The sequence below is a fragment of the Symphalangus syndactylus genome, chromosome 15 (assembly GCF_028878055.3).
Source record: "Symphalangus syndactylus isolate Jambi chromosome 15, NHGRI_mSymSyn1-v2.1_pri, whole genome shotgun sequence".
Classification (NCBI taxonomy): Eukaryota; Metazoa; Chordata; class Mammalia; order Primates; family Hylobatidae; genus Symphalangus; species Symphalangus syndactylus.
The window spans coordinates 49,815,107-49,832,512 of record NC_072437.2 but is presented as its reverse complement, the minus strand read 5'-3'; the positions used below and the strand labels follow the sequence as shown (position 1 = coordinate 49,832,512).

The 17,406-nt window shown below is 35.2% G+C and overlaps 1 protein-coding gene across 8 annotated transcripts in view; it reads right to left on the bottom strand.

Annotated features, from left to right (window-relative positions):
- Window positions 1-17,406, bottom strand: part of DACH1 (dachshund family transcription factor 1) — a 486,527-nt gene that overhangs the window by 184,920 nt on the left and 284,201 nt on the right. For 7 of the 8 annotated variants that reach the window (XM_055244568.2, XM_055244566.2, XM_063618777.1 and 4 more), the window contains one exon: window positions 9,765-9,926. The exons of the other annotated variant lie outside the window; for it this stretch is intronic. In XM_055244568.2, the coding sequence (XP_055100543.2) occupies window positions 9,765-9,926 (162 nt within the window). The remainder of the gene's footprint in view (window positions 1-9,764; window positions 9,927-17,406) is intronic. 8 annotated transcript variants of the gene reach the window in all.

Genomic DNA, 17,406 nt, shown 5'->3' with positions numbered 1-17,406 from the left:
ATTAAATGTTTTAAGAGGATGATGATGTCTTTCCCAGATACCTTAAAATGTAACATCTTCCAGTATGAAACATATATTTTCTCCAAAGATCATAATCTATACTGATGTAGAGGTAAAATCATAGATGAATTATTTATTTTTTTTTTTGTTTTACTTAGAAAAGTGAAACATTTTCCTGAGAATTCCTGAAATGCTGCAATTATAGATGAACTCAATTGATAAAAAGACTTAAATATGTGCCATAAAGCCATGCACGAGGTAGATAAAAATGCAAAGTTCACATTTTCTTATAATTTTTTTAACTTTTAAACACACATATGTTATCTATGTGCATATATATGTCGTATATATTACATATATAATGTATATAACTGGACACACAAACACACACTCACTTCTTCTTTGTCGCTATGCAGCTATTACTCCTAGCCTACAAATGACCCCAAGGAGGTAAATACACTACACTTTTTGGCCGAACAATTTATCAACAGCTTGAAGTGACAGGAATGGTGATTCAATCCTGCATCCCCACATATCAGATATAGGCCACATTCTTTAGTCTGCAGAACCAGAAAGGGAAAAAGTCCCTGTCGCATTTGCCCTTTCATAGAGATGGAAATATTATTAGAAAGGACATAAACAGACTAATTAAATCACAGCAGTATGGCTGGGATGACAGCTGGTACAGCGTGTGACCGAGAAGATCCATATCTGTGAGCAGGAGGTACTTCACTTCCAATCCATTCGCTATTAGGTGCTTTCAAGCTTGCTGTGCAGACATTAAATAATAACATATCATTTCCAAGACTAAAACGATGTAAAGAAATAAAAAAGGCTTTCTAACCAAGAAATCTTTTGTGCAACATAGAAAAAAAATCATTTACCACTCAGTTCTGCTTTTGAGATAAAGATGTAATAATGCCATTACCTTTCATCAGCAGGATCCTTGAAAATCAACACTCTTTGCTTATCATGCTGTGAAATACAAATAGAGCTAAAGGCATGGTCTGCGAGGCACTGCTGCAGCGATATTAACTAACAGATCTGCCCTTTGTGAAGGAAACCGTATCTGTTTCATTAGTGCAGACTCTAATTCAAAACTGTTGAAAATGAACTGCACATACTGTTTTAATAACAACATTCCTAATCATTATCAAACTGGTAATTCTCTCTGCACTGAATGTAAGGGTCTGTGTTTCCATTATGACCTGCTGTTAAAGAAAACCATATTTAAATCCTCCATTCTTTCCTATCTTCCAAATTATCTGGGTTCATTTAGGGGGGATGGGGCATAAAGAGCATGCAAAACTATGTGTGCTACATTATTTCACCTTAAGTGAATTGACAGTTTTAGACATTTATGTCAACTACTATATTATTTATTTATTATCGCTTAGTTTCACTATTTTATATTAGATTTGACATGTCATGATTCATACAAATGGTTTTGTATAATTTGGGAATATTTGTACAATTGAGAGATGAATCACAGTCACGTGAATGTGAAATACTAGGTCTGGTGACAGGTGCATTGGGCTCAGAGTTATAAGCTTGTGTGCACACATTCAAAACAATATTGGACCACAAACACCCTAGTAAAATCTCTAAACATATATTTTTAATATCAAGACATTATGAGATGTTTAAAAATATGTATTAGCAAACATTATATTTTATAAAACACAAAGTTAAATATTTATTTTAATCCCTCATCATAAATCATATGAAGTTCAAATATAAAACAATTGAGTATCATATTAATGAAGAAAATAAGAGTTGTCTGATCTTATACAAATTGAATATGACCTGGGGTTATTTTATACTGAAATATTTGATTTCTTTTTACTTTCTTTATAAACTTTACATAAACAGTATAGCATGTTTTTGTAGGTTGATAATGACCAGTTCCAGGACTTTCCTTGATAAAAACATATTCATCCTCCTGGAATGTAATGGAGTCTACCACATAACATATTCATTAGGATACATCCTATATACATCCTTATATTTTATAATTACATGAGGATACAGTGTCAAATATAATCATTTAACTTATATTTCTTAATATGATATGCTTGAATTAACAGGTTTACTCCATTATCTAGTCATTAGTTAGAAATAGCAACGTTGAAATCAAAACAAAAACATTGCATAATATTTTTGAATTATATTCTCCAACTGTCCATATAAGTAAAAAAAAGTTTTCATGAAGTGGAACAGACATCACATTAAAAAATAAAAATATTATCTGCCTTCTGCTTATCTGCATCAAAAATACATTTAATAGTTCATATAGGAAACTAGTACATGTTATAAATCATGCTCTAATGATTTTATTACATATAGAAATGGATTTAAGAATATGTGTTCAAATATTTCGAGGTGAAAAATGATTTTTTAATATAAAAATGTATTTTTCCACAGTCACCTGTTGCCATCATTAATGTTTCTATTCCTTTACATGAACAATAAAGGTCAAAAACAAATTATGAGAGAAAATGCAGAATAATGCTATCCAATTTCTAGAAAATAATGAAAAAGAGCTTCATAAAATGATCAGTTATTAATATACTCATATGCCATTTTAAAATAATATAATTTAAGCTATATTTGTTTTTGATATTCATAATTTTTCCACAATAACATAGCAATGTTAACTCTTGTTTAGCCCCTTCCAAACTCTAATGAAAAGGATACATAGTACCAAGGTAGAAAAAGTGGTATCATCCTTTTTTTATATTCAAAATAAATATTGTCAACACTTATCCATCATATAATGCTTGCATGATATGTAAATAGATGTTATAGTATATTTAAGGATGCCTTGTTTTGGAACATGTGGTTACTTCTGATTTTTTATTTTAAAAATTACTGTCAAAAATATCTTCATGCCCTTTATCTTTTACTGAGGTTTCAAAGATCAAAGAATTTTAGAGCCAACAGAGAAACTAGGCAAAAATTCCTTATTTATTAAATAAAAAAGATGAGCAGTTAAGTGACTTACCTAAGTAGCTAAGTTATTTATTAACTACATTATTACTGGAAGCTACATCTTCTGACTTATTTTGCTCTCTGCTGTCCTACCTGAGTTTGTGGCTGTGTCTAGAAGGACTTACTTGGTCACACAATAACATATTCATATTTTACACAATGATGTTTTGATAATCTTGTATTATATTAGCCATTTATCCTTTAGATTTTCACATTAGACTCTAATTCAAAGCTGTTGAAAATGAAGTGCACATACTGTTTTAATAACAACATTCCTAATCATTATCAAACTGGTAATTCTCTATCTTGTTTAAAATACATAATGAAGAAAAATTGCCATAAATAGTAAATATTTAAAAATGCATTTAAATTGATGGAATAGTAGCTTAGTACATTTTTTGTCTTTTATTATTGGGGTAAGCAATTTTGTGTAAAAATTTCAGGATATGAAGATATCTTTTGCATAGGGGATGATATTAACCATATGGCCTATTCCCAATCAATTGAATTACAAACCATGGCGGTTCCTATAGCTTTTAAGAGATGCTTATGTGGTCTTCCATTAAAATATCCACTAATGGGACATTGTGAAAAGATTTATATTTGAACATGCTTTCTTGACCATATGTGAAGCTACAGAGAGCAAATTCATTAATTTAAACTACTTATATATTAATTGACAGCTATCAGTTCTGAAATATTTCTCATTCCATGTGTCAGAATCTTTCTGAACTTTTAGAGTAGTCTTGCATATGTTTCCATGTTTACAAGACTCTGGCTGTTAATACTGTTAGGTTTTACTCATCAGGCAGGAAGAAAGACCTTAAAAATCATTGTTAGGCAGAAAAACATTCTAGTTACCAAAACAAACAAACAAACAAAAAACTTTTTACATTTAATCTGTTAAACAATAGTGAATTTCTTGTGAATCAGTGATACTGTAATTGAACTGGAGACATTTTTAGAGCAAGCTTGCTTTGGCTTTTTCACCCTCCGATTTGGAATCTGCTCACAGTACTGCCAGCTTAACCAAAAAGGATTAACTCTCATATCCAACTGAGAACACAGATAATTCTCAGTAATTGGTAAAAAATGAAGATGAATGGGGCTGAGAGATAAGGAGCAATTAGCTCATCAGCAGTTACAGCTGTGCACTCAATCCGGATCCATCTCTTGAGTCTCGGCCCCTTTTAAAGAACCTAAGCAGAATAAGCATAGGACACCCCCTCCCTGAAAAAATTGCTATACCTGCCCATCATTTCTCTAGTCTTCCATTTTATTTCCTTACTATACAAAGACACCTGTCATAGCATGCTATGTAAATTACTACCTCTCTCAGGACCTATGTCTAAAGCCAATCTTCTTTTTAAACTTTTTTTTTTATAACAGAAACCAAATGACTACTGTAGACACTCTTAAATTCCCTGTCAATCGTTTCATTATAGCAGCATCATCTGTTTGAAAATATAAGCAATTCCCTCATCTAATTATAGGAAGGATTTGAGGTTCATTAACATTGCCAAGGCAGAGAATCCAATGTGCAATTGCAGAGCTCTGCTTGGTGGCCTGCGTTCTCAGTTTCCTTTTATTTGCTTTCTCAAGGTCTCCAAGACTTTTTCCTGAAATCATAAAATTAATCTTTTCCTTCCAAATAGACACACGTGTTAGAAGAAAGGAAATGACTCCAGCATAAACTATTTTGTTTCTGCAGGAATGGTTAAAATTAAAAAGAAAAGATAAGAGTAGGGTGAGCTGAAGAAGATAATTTTATCTCTTTATCTGCCTGGCTTTTTTTCCTTTCATATATTTGTTTCGTTTTATCGGTTGAGGAACAGAAGAAGTAAGGAGTGATAAATATCCTTGAAGATGACGGCTTTATTCTCAAACTCAAGTCCTTATTTTTACTTGAAACTTCTACATTCTTGTAACGATTACAAGTTTGAGAAAATGAAAAACGATCATATGTTTTGAGCATGTGAAATGTGTTCAGGTTTGTTGATCAGGGCATTAGCGTACCCTTGCCTATGTTCCACAATGTTCAGAAAGAGAAAATACTAAAGTCTTACAAATACTTCCCTTCCTTAAAGAAATTATAGCAGTTAGAAGGTTATGACTATGGTTTAAACAATGAGATTTTCTTGGGACATCTGTTTTGAGATTACATTTTGAATAGATATGAACTCATTTCCTACTAAGCAAGCAATCTACTATTGTTGATAGCTGTTTACCAGTTCTATGAGTCAGATATTAGCTAGTGGCAAAGGTCCCTCTTAAATCCTCCAAGTATTTTTTAAACTGTATACATAGTGTTTTCCTTAAATAAAATGTTAAGAGAAGTAAAAATGCAGTCTTTTCCTGCCTCTTAGTAAATTATACCCCACAAAATGTTGCACTTCGGAATAATATTTAATGTATTTATCTTTAAAGAGTTATTTCCTTTGTTGTCATTAAGCAAGGGAGTAAGATACTAGGTTTAGCAAGTATTTAAATAACATAGAAACTATTAAGAGATGCTCACTATGTCAATATTTATATACTATTTAAAAACTAGAAGTAAAATTAAGTTTCCTTTATTTAGATTAAACTGATTGTGATTAATTCAGTATCCTCAAAAGTGTGCATAATGCCAAAAAAAAGGATAAACAGATTAAAACATAGCTATAGACACTATCAGATTGACCTTGGGTTCACCGGTTTTAAATTCTGCCTTTGCAGTATCCCAGTCCCAATTTCCAAGGAGCATTTTTTAAGCTGGTTATGCAGATCAGTCCTTAAAGCAAAAAAATAGCAATTTATCTGGCCTGTATGTTGTGGATAGTGTTGCCACTAAAAAGAATCCAGGACATTTTTCCTTCTTATCTGCAATGTAGCTCATATCAGCCAACCTGTCACAAGATAGTACTTGATATAAACAAGAGATTGCAAAGACATCTCAGTAATCAATATCAGGATGGCTACAGTATGGAAACCCCAACCAGTGCATATCATTTGTCTCAGCATCTATTTCTATGGTCAAATGAAGCATTAATTCAAATCATAAATCTATGGTGATTTAAATCTGGGAATGAGCACCTGCCTGCTTTAATGATTTATTTTGTACATTTCAGTAAGCAGGAGATTTGTCCATATGAACTGACAGGTCACCTTCAGATGCCAAGAGCAGACTGTTTATCACCATGCAGACTAGCATCTCATCTTAGCAAGTAAATATTAAACTAAAAGAATCCAATTGATTGTGGATGAGGGAGAATGGCGACATGGCCATATATTTTACTCAGTGTGCTGATGCCTCACTCGGATCTATCCTCAGGTGCTCACTTCTTCCTAAAGTGATCATTCTGTTGGAAAGATATGAGTTCAAGGTTATCATGTAAAATTGGGAAATAAAATAATTATTCACCATTGTCAAAGCTTTCTTTAAACATCTTTTTCTGGCTAATTTCTAAGGTTCCTATTATGAACCGGGAAGGGCTGTGTGATACAAAATTATCCTGTCGTCTTACCCAGCAAATCAAACCAAACAAAGCAAAAACATAATCTGCTATCTGGGGCTGTAAGGATTCATTTACAATCAAGGAAAAAAACAATGCTCCTACAAAAAAAAAAAAAAAGCCTAAAATGTTTAACAGAACTTATGAGCTAGATGAGTGTAGGAGAAAACAAGAGCCTTAAATTGTCTTCAAAAATGTCACCGGATTTGGGCAAGACTGAGAAGCAACAATACATCATTTAAGTAGCACCCCTCTGAAGGGTTTCACTACTTCAAAGAGTCAACAGTTGATAGATTCACAAGAGCAGTCTGTATTCTAAAATATAGGCCTTGGAGATTCTTGGAATTCCTTCTAGAATTCATGTGCTTCAGTACGGCTTCCTAACCACTTCATGGTAATTGGTTCTCCTGGAGGATTCAGCACATCCTGTTATGACTGCCTGCTACCTACGTATCTCATCCATAGACTGTATGCCCCTGAGTTCTGGGCCTGTGTTGTGATTATTTTTGTATTCCTAGAATGAGCTAATACTGAATGTCCTACAAAATCTAAAAGATGTAACAGCTGCCCTGAAATCTCCTCACAGGCCTGCAGCTTAGCAAATAATAGCTACCAGAGAGAATAGAAAAGCAAGCAGTTGATGGTGGTAAAAAAGGAAGAAGGTGATTTCCAGGAGGACAGATTTGAAGAAATAGTAATAATAATAGCAAAAGCAATCCCCAATCTACCAACCTGACTGATGACCAAACCAATTGATAAGCAGACATTGTAATAAATAATGTGACAAGTATTTTAATTCTCATGATATAGATACTATTATTTATGTCATTCTTCAGATACGGAGTTTTGGGCTCAGAAAGTTTACATACTTTACAAAGTGACAGAGCAAGTCATTACTGAACACTTACCAAGAGGCAGGCATTGTCCTCAGAACCAGAGAAGATTGTGGCCATTAAAGCTGCAATTCAGGAATCGCTTTGATCTTTGATGCAGCTCAACCCCCACCTTCACCATTGCTTTGTACCTCCCCCACTACCACATCCCTCCCCAAATCACTTTCCTTGATCTGTAGTTATATACCTGGGGAGAAGGTGTTTTGGAAGCATATTATAAATTGGAAATTCTTAGAGGACAGCAGCATGTGAGAATAGGATGAAAATTACAATGATAACATCTTTCTGCCCAAATCAGCTACAGATATCTAATATAAATGACCTGAATGCCTTAGGGACTAGCAGCAACACCGATATTATGTTAACACAATCTCAAACTATTAAGAGTTTCTAGGAAAATTCAAGTAAATTTCTGCTCCTGGTTCATTTTGGCGTTGGATGGGGGTGTCAAAACTAAAAAGCAGTAACATCTATCAACTGCATACCTTAATGAAAAAAAAGTCATTTATTCCAACTAAAATACAAAAGAAAATTCAAATTGTTTGTTTTTTAAGCCATTGTGATAGCCTATGTACCAAAATAATTAAAGTAAGCTACAATTTGGTTAGTAGGCAAATATTGTCATGTACTATCAAATATGAAAAATATGTTGATGCTTAATTATGAACCATGTTCTTTTTATCTTATGCCTGTTGATTTCTCCAAAGCCAACTTCTGCTCTGGAAAATTCAAACAGAGATACCATGTTTTAATTAACGTATTTTGCTTTAAATGTTGCGAAATTGCCTATTTTAAGAATCCCTTCTCATAAAACCAACTCTTAAAACAGCCTGCATGAACAGCCTCCTTTTCTAAAATTTTGAAAACAATCCAGATTGTTTTGTAATAATAGATAAAATGTATAAGTGGCTAATTACTTGTTTTAAAAAGTGTCCAACAGTGCCCCATTTTATCAGTCTAGTAAAAGGCTTTTACTTTAAAGTAATAGTTCTAAAAACAGAATTATAATTCTTGCATTTTGCTTCAATTCTGTTTTAATTTTTAAATGTCTAAATATATGTGTGTAAACCATGACTGAAACAATCCTCATCCCTCCCTGTCTTCCCTCCAGGAGCGTTACAAACATAAGCACAGATATTATCCTTAGTCCTCTGCAGTTGTAGGCCCATCTCTTTTGGCTCTCTTCCTTGTCTTTTCATCCTTCTAGGAACTTGCACTCACACCTACTCTCCATTCAAATCCACTACTGCTGGTCCTTTGCAATTTCTCTTACGTAGTTCTGCTGAAAAGATGCATTTTTCCCTTTTTACATTACAAAAGCTGCCTTTTAGCATCACTGAAACAGTAATTTTGTGTTTTGTCTATATATTTTACTCTTAATATTCATGTCTCTGTATGTTTCCAGATAGCTCTTGTGAAAATGATTGTTACTAAAATCCACAGTATTCCTTTATATACCCTTAACTATGTCTTAATGGGTTGAAAGTAGAGAGCTGACAATTAATTTAAGAAATAATCTTTGAAAATGCTGCATGGAAAAGAGAATTTAATTGAATGGCCGTGAGTTATTAGGGTCTTCATGAATATACATTGGCTATAGTAATTATATTTTGAGCATGGTCACTGCATTTTAAAGAGAAACAATACAAGTGCAATAGCAGAAAAAAATGTTTTGCCCCACAACATCCAGATGCTAAGGATTTCATTAATACAAAAATTAACCCATATTTGAAGTTGTGTTTGACAAAATGAATTACCCAAATGGATAGTTGGCACAGGTAAAACTGTTCCTTTTGGTTTGACAGTGACAGTTAACTTTTCATCTTTCTCCATATGGTAGGAAAGAAAAAAAATCAAGAAAATTAAAGTCGTATTTTTTAAATGAGAGACATTGATAACCGTTATCTATAGAAAGAATTAATCATCAACATAATCTGTATTCTGGGCAGCATATGAAAGGGCTAAGTTTATATGTTTTGCTGCCAATGGTGGTAAGTTTCTTACTTGATATCAAATGGATTAAAAGAATAAAAAAGTAAAGTCTAGGGTTTCCTTTGTACATATTTCTCTGTCACCTTAGCTACTCTCAATGTTTTAGAATTCTCTTGATTAAACTTTGTATTACAAAAGATGTTAGCTGAATGTTTTTAGAAGTTGCAGACATAAAGTTGATCCTATAATTAAAAATAATGTTGCTAATTATTCCTTTAGAATGAACAATTATCATTAGTTTTTAGAGAGGCAAGATGGTATCCTCAAACATACAGTGTTTTCAAGCTAAAAGTGCCAACTTTTTGAATGAGTAGCCAACAGTTTTGTTCTGGAAAAGCAAGTACTGCAATTCGGTAGCAAAGTGATCACAATAAGTTCCAGCGAACATAAAACTTACCGACACTTGAATTCATGTCCCCGTTTTCAGAGTCTGCTCCATGTTGGTTATTATTGGCATGATAGTTGCTCATGGCTTCTAATTTGATTTTTTTCACCTTCATTGCTTCGGCAATAGCTGCATTGGTAGCAGCAGCAGCTGCTGCAGCTGCTGCTGTCAGACCTTAAAAGAATAAATTAAAAATGAGGTAATTCAAATTCTGATTTTTCATTTAATAGTTCCTGTACTTGCTATAACAAACACACAAACATTTATTAGAGTATCTGATTCCTTTATGCAACACTTTGATAACTTATACTCATTCCCAACTAGACAATGAAACAACATTGATATAAGGGGGAGATTGATTGCTACAGTCCAAAATTAAATATTAACAGAAACACAATTCACAGGTAGAAGGCTAATAGTGGAAATTCAGCCACAGTTATCTCTCAAAGAAACTAATCTACCAATCTAAATATGTCTTTTCCTGCTTAAAATCCCCTGTAGCTGCCTACATGGAAAGAAAAATCTGAACTGTTAACTGAATCCACCAGGCCTTTCACAAAGGAGTGTAAACCTACTTCCTCACCCAGTTTCTTTGTTGTCATCCACACCCTAGCTATATCACACATGTCACCATTACCCATACATGACCTGCCTCTTCAAGCCTGTGCTTTCACACATGCCATTCCCTTTTGCCTGGAACCTTCTTGCCCTATGATAGACATTTCCTTGACTTTTCATCCTCCTGAAAAAAGTTACTCATCAGAAGTCTTCCCATTCCGTGGCCCCCAGCTGCCTTGATGCCTGGTCTGTTCTTCTCCGCCTGGCCCACGTTTATACCTGTGCTGCTGTTATAGGACATGCCACCCTGCACTGGAATGGTCTGTTAGGACACTTGTTTTCCTCACTAGATCATGAACTACTCAATGGCAGGAACCGTGTGTTGCTACACAGCTTGGTATTCCCAGCGTTCAAGGTGTTCAAAAATAAAATATAATGAAAGCTAACACTTAGCTTCCAGTTATGAAATTTAGGGGCTGATTTAAGTAACATAAAAGTAGCTTAATCATCTTAATAACCCTCTGTGATTGATCACTACTATCCTTACTTTACAGATTGGAAAACCATAGCACAGGATTTGAAACAGCACACTCTGGCCTCAGAGTTGACGCTTTTAACCACTATGCCAAGGAAATTTGTCCAGAATAGTTCATCTTCATCCATCCAGAGAACAGGGGGTAGGGCAGACATTAAATTAGAAATAGAGTGTGAGCTGGGTGCCGTAGCACATGCCTATAATCCCAGCACTTTGGGAGGCAGAGACAGGTGGATCCCTTGAGCCCAGGAGTTTGAGACAAGCCTGGGCAACAGGATAAAACCGCCTCTCTACAAAAAATACAAAAAGTAGCTAGGCATGCTGGCCTGTGCCTGTAGTTCCAGCTACTCAGGAGGCTGAGGTGAGAGAATCAATTGAGCCTGGGAGGTTGAGGCTGCAATAAGCTGTGAGCACACTTGGGTGACAGAGTGAGACTCTGTCCCAAAAAAAGAAAAGAAAGAAAGGAAGAGAAAAGAAAAGGAAGGAAAAGAAAAAGACAAAAAGAACAAAAAAGAAAAGAAACAGAGTTTGAGCAAGATCTCGGAAGATCAGAATGAAGACCATGCTGTTCTGACTTGATATATTTATATAGAGAGATAATAAGCAGAGGTTTTTGAGCAGGGGAGTGGTTTGTCTTGCTTAAATGTGTGAACTTTTGCCAAGTCAGTTCACTTCAGGCTGACGTCCCTCATCTGCAAAATGACAGACACTGGAATGTATAAATGATCTCTCCTCATTCTAAAACCTTAAGTCTATGAGAAGATAAATATCCCCATCCCCACCCATATTTTTTTTACTGTGGCCGCTTTAGTATTTTTGACTACAGTGCTCCAGCCGTTTGAATTTATCTGTGTGATTTATTTCCACTCCCAGCTGGTGGATTAGAGCCTGAGCACCGCTCTCCTCCTTTTCCTCCCCGCTAATCACCACTTCTAGTTATTCTAGCAAATAAGTTACGGCCCAAGGAATTATAAGGAAGTATTTTTCCATGAAAATCTCTGCTGGTTTTTTAGAGGTTAGAAGAAGACTTCACCTTTCCTTCAGATCAGACCAAAGAGGCCCTGACAACTTTCACCCCAACGCAACAAGACCTTCAGATTGGGTCTTTACATGAAAAACTGATAATCACCCCTTAAAAGGCACTAATCTAAACTCAAAGAATCCATCTGGGTTTGATCTGAACATTCATTGCCTTTTAAGTCGCAACTTGAACTGATTCTCTCATCTTCCTATGATTGAATTTTCTCCCCAATTACTCATTTCCTTCAAAGATGTTTCAGAAAATTTTCTTTCCTGTTCTCTTAAAAGTCTCTTTGTGTTTTCCAGCAAATCTTTCTTCCTCAATTTTGTTTTGTCACCAATGTGAACATCCCATTTTTCCTTGGTTACCTGATGTTGACCCATCTCCAATTTATGACTTCAAAAGTCTTTGTCTTGGATTTGTGCTGCAGGGAAAACTTGTTCACAGTGTTCAAATAATAAAGGTAAACTTACAACTCACTATTATCAGAGAGATCCAAATCAAATTAAGTACTAGGAACCATGACTATGCATGATATGGCCTTGGACCAACCATCCAATTTTCTTGAATATAATTTTCTTCACCTGTGAAACCATTCTAATCTCCAAGAAAAAATATAAGGATAAATAAGACAAACTATTTGAGGACTGCCACATCATGTTTAGTAAAAACTAGGCATGCTATTGATTCCAGTTTGTTAAAAAGAAAGGCTTGGCCTCGCTATAATTTCTGCAGAGTATCTGTGGCCTGACACAGCCCTCTCAGCTAGAATAATCACATTTGTCCTTAGGTGACTGGATTAGCCCTTGACTTTTAAAAATATTCTTTATGATTTTATTATTTAGCTGATTTATTTATAGTACTCCTTTATTTTTCTATGACAGCTTTTCCCAGTTTTACATTTCTAATACAAAGTCCAAAAGATATATATGTGTCACTGACACACACAAACACACACACACTAACACATTTTTACATGCTGTAACTTAACTACAATCCTTTTTAATATTCTACTTTTAGCCCAGTTTTATGAAAGCAGAAAGAAAGCTATGACATATGCAATAATTGCTGATTTTAGTTTCACTAACTCACCTGGCTGTTTGATGGGTTCTCAATTTTAATTATTTAGTATCTTTCCAATTCAATTAATTTTCTCCATTCCCACTGCCCCTCCCCACCAGTACAAGTTCCCATCTTTTCTTTCTTAGAGTCCTGCTTAATATAATAGCTTCCATGTCCCCCATCTCCAATCTCTTACTATTCATGTTATAGTCAGCCAAACCTCATGAAAGTGAAGATTTTTTCTTTTTTTTTCCCTTTTTTTTTTTGAGACAGAGTCTCCTTCTGTCACCTAGGCTGGAGTGCAATGGTGTGATCTCTGCTCACTCTAACCTCCGCCTCCAGGGTTCAAGCTCTTCTTCTGTCTCAGCCTCCTGAGTAGCTGGGATTACATGCACCCATCACCATGCCTAGCTAATTTTTGTATTTTTTGTAGAGACGGGGTTTCACCATGTTGGCCGGGCTGGTCTCGAATTCCTAACCTCAAGTGATCCACCTGCCTTGGCTTCCCGAAGAGCTGGGATTATAGGCGTGAGCCACGGCACCTGGCCTGAAATTGAGGATTTGAATATACATTCATGCTTGCTCTTAGGATCCAGTCCAGTGCTTCTCATGGCTGTCAGCGCCCTTTATTCTCAGTTCTCTGCCTATCTGTATGTATCCCCCGCTCCTCCAGATCCCCCTTGCTCTCTGTGCTCCAGGTACATAGGCCTTCTTTCCTTTTCACTAGCAAACGACGTCATTCCTTCTTTTAAGTCAGTCTTTGCATATTCTATTCTCACTTTCCAGAAAAGCCCTTTATGCCCTGGCCACGAACTTGCCTATGCCTTCTTCATGTCATCACTTAAATATGATGTGCTCAGAGCTGGAGGCTCAGGTTCCTGACTCTTCACTATCTACCTAGGAAAGAACTCTCAACATCTCAAGAATTAGCTCATGGCTTACTCTTTTAAAGAGCTGTACCTGCCCTTCCCCAATCTACCCCACTTGCTTGTGTTTGCATCACCCCTGCTGTATGTGAGTTTGCCATCCCTAGCTGTGCATCAGAGTCACCCATGGAGTTTTAAACTATGCAAATAGCTCAGCCCTACCATCTGAGATTCTGAATCATCAGGTCTGGTTTGAGGCCTCTACAACTGTATATTTTTGATTAATCTTACTATTCTACAGGTCATTTTAATAAGCAATTCCAGTAGAGAAAAACAGTCTCTTAAACTCTTTATTGCTCTTTTTTGGGGGCTGGGGCCAAGGAGGGTAGGACTAGGTCATAGCACCAAAAGGGCAGAAATACTTTCTTAGTATATATATCCCAAACATCTGCTGCAATGCTTGGCACATATTATCACTGAATGAACAAATGCTTATCAAATTAGATTACATGGAAAGCCACAGGAGAAACATGGTCGTTATTTTGGCAATGTCAATGGAAAGTAATTTAAAACATTATTGTTACGTTACAATAAGTGTGTATGTACTAAGAATAACAAATCTCATTAATTTAATATAAAGCATGACTCTCCAAAGGTATGTCTTGCCTAGGGCTGGAGAGGATCACAAAAGATTCACCACCCTCAACCCACTCTGTATTTATTGCACTTCCTGTTGGCCTTGCAATGGTCTTTTCAAATCCCTGATGTAATTCTCAAATCCCTTCCAATTTCCTGTCTCTAAAAACATAGCTTACAATCTATACACTAGCCTTAAATAGAGGTCCCATTGTATGTTGTTCCCAAAGTTGCCTTAAAAACATAAAAAAAATTCATGTAATAAATTCACAAAATAACTTAAGTCTTTGGTCTATACTAACTAGAGAATATAAATTATAACAACATTTATATGTAATCAAGAATTGTCCACTGGTGTAAACACTGGCAACCCATAACATTTGCCACACCCTTTTCCTTCCTTTCCTCACTTATCATAGATCTGCTCCCCTGTCTTCAGATTCAGGGAAATTTTTGCTACCCTCCCCGCTCTTCCATATCCCACTTTGAATTGTCTTATACTACAAATTACCACTGCTTTTACATTTTTCTTTTCTTTTCTTTTTTGAGAGATTCTCGCTCTGTCACCCAGGCTGGAGTGCAGTGGTGGGATCTCGGTTCACTGAAACCTCCACCTTCCGGGTTCAAGCAATTCTCCTGCCTCAGCCTCCTGAATAGCTGGGATTATAGGCATCCACCACCATGTCTGCCTAATTTTTTGGGTATTTTTAGTAGAGATGGGGTTTCACCATGTTAGACAGGCTGGTCTCGAAATCCTGATCTCTGGTGATCCACCCGTCTCAGCTTCCCAAAGTGCAGGGATTACAGGCATGAGCCACTGTGCCCACCCTGCTTTTACATTTTTTCATTCAAGCAACCCATTTCTCCCTCAGAACTAGGCAATCAGCTGCTGTGCATGATAAAGACAGAAGTGACGTTCCCCAAGCCCACATCCACAGAATATTTCTGAAATGGACTAAGGAATCTGTGGTTTTGCATAAAAACACATTGCATAAAAGTATCTCCTACACCAAGACAAAAATGTACTGAACTGAGAAGTCAAAAGAAGTCTAAATTTTATTTTAAAAGATTCTAAATCTAATTTTATCATCAGAAATGGAGAAACTTTAACGCATATTTAAAGTTCATTTTCCAGATGTTTTTAGGAGGTTGAGATCCTAGGCAATGAATCCTGTGAGCACAAGTTAAACTACTTTGATTAGCTAGAGATGCTTTATAATTCCTTCATCAGTTTCCAAAAAAGGAATGAGGACTTTAAAAACCTTTTCTAACAGAACAAAACAACACAAACTAAAAAAAAAAAAAAAAAATCATTTTCCACTGAGTAAAAATGGATTGAGAAAAGTTTACTTTAAAGAAAAAAAAAAAAGTTTTCCTTCAGTGGAAAGATAATAAGTCATATATTGTGTTCTCTCTTCTAGGCCTCCAATTGGTCTTCAGGAAAAGAACTGTATATCAAACTTAGGTTAATACACTACCTGCCTTACGTGATGCAATGTATTTAGATTTCTTTTTCTTTCCTATTGAATCTTGACAAACTATCACTTGCAAATTTAAAAGAATGAGTAAATTTTTACACAGAACTTAGAAACATGGCTTGTCATATTACTATCTGAATTATGATGAAAACTTATGCCTGCTTCTTCAGAGTAAATTATAGATTTTTTTAAAAATGGGCTATTGTTAAAAATTTTTATCTTTGCTAGTCAATTTCTTTTATTTTATTCTCACTTTTTGATATTCCACTAAAGTATTTTAAGATTCCTGCTAAATCAGTGACCAGTATAGAAGTTATTTGTAGTCTAGACTCACTCTCTTATAAGAAAGATGTATAATACAGTGGTTGGGGGGAGAAAGACACCCCAAAGAGCCATGCAAACTTTGGACAAGATGCATCAAACTTATCTGGGATGGCGCAGCGAGTTATATAATGTCCCATGCTTCAACATTTTCATCTCTAAACGGAGGGATAACAATTCTGACCTCACAGGTGTGTTGTGAAGAATAAAGGTGAAATAACGTGCAATAGCCTGGGCACACATCAAGCCCTCCCTCTCCATAAATGCTCATTGATACTGTGAAGTAACTCATACGAGCCATCATGTCTCTATGTTTAGTTTTACCTTTGTTCAATTGCAAAAGTGCAAATAGGACAAAAAGTACCTAACAGCATAGGGTGAGAATTTAGCCATTTGGCAAACGGATATCTAAAAATCAGGTTTCCATCAAATCACTGGATTTGGCTCTCTACATTGATCAGATTTACCATAAAATCACTAAATCTTCACTCCATGCTGTATTAATACAAACCCTTCACTAGTTTAAATTCTACATTCTAAAACCAACCCATTGATTTATCTTTGGAAGAGACGCAGGCATTTTTACTAGTTAGAGTATTCTTTCCCTTTTTAAAGATAGCGTTTTTCTTCTGCTTTCAACCTTTATTAAAATGGCCTTTAAATTCTTCAAATGCCATTATACAATCCTGATCACTCTCTTTAAAAAATGGAAAACTATCTCCATTTTATTTATTTCAAATAAGTTAGTACCCTTACTTATAAATAGAAGATTACAACTGTAGATTATAGATATCAATAAAAGAGACATATTGCTGTCAAATTCTTTCTCTGATCTGTTTGTTTGCTCATTAACTTGAAAGGTCCAATCTTTGATCTTTGGTTTCAAAGACATCAAGATGACTTCCAAATGTTTGATATATTGTCTACTTTTACATTGCATTCCATATAAAATGCATTTCCTCAAATTAAATAGTTAAATAAAATGGGCTATATCCAAGAGATGTTACGTATTCAAACTTTCCATATGATAGACTTGTTATTAGTTTGTGTTAGTTTGCTCACATTTAAACAAAACCATTTTAAACATGCAGTAGATTATAGCCAATGGTAGTTATTATTAATATTCTGGAATTGATAAGTTATTTATGTCTGGCATTCTTCCTACTGATTATTCAGA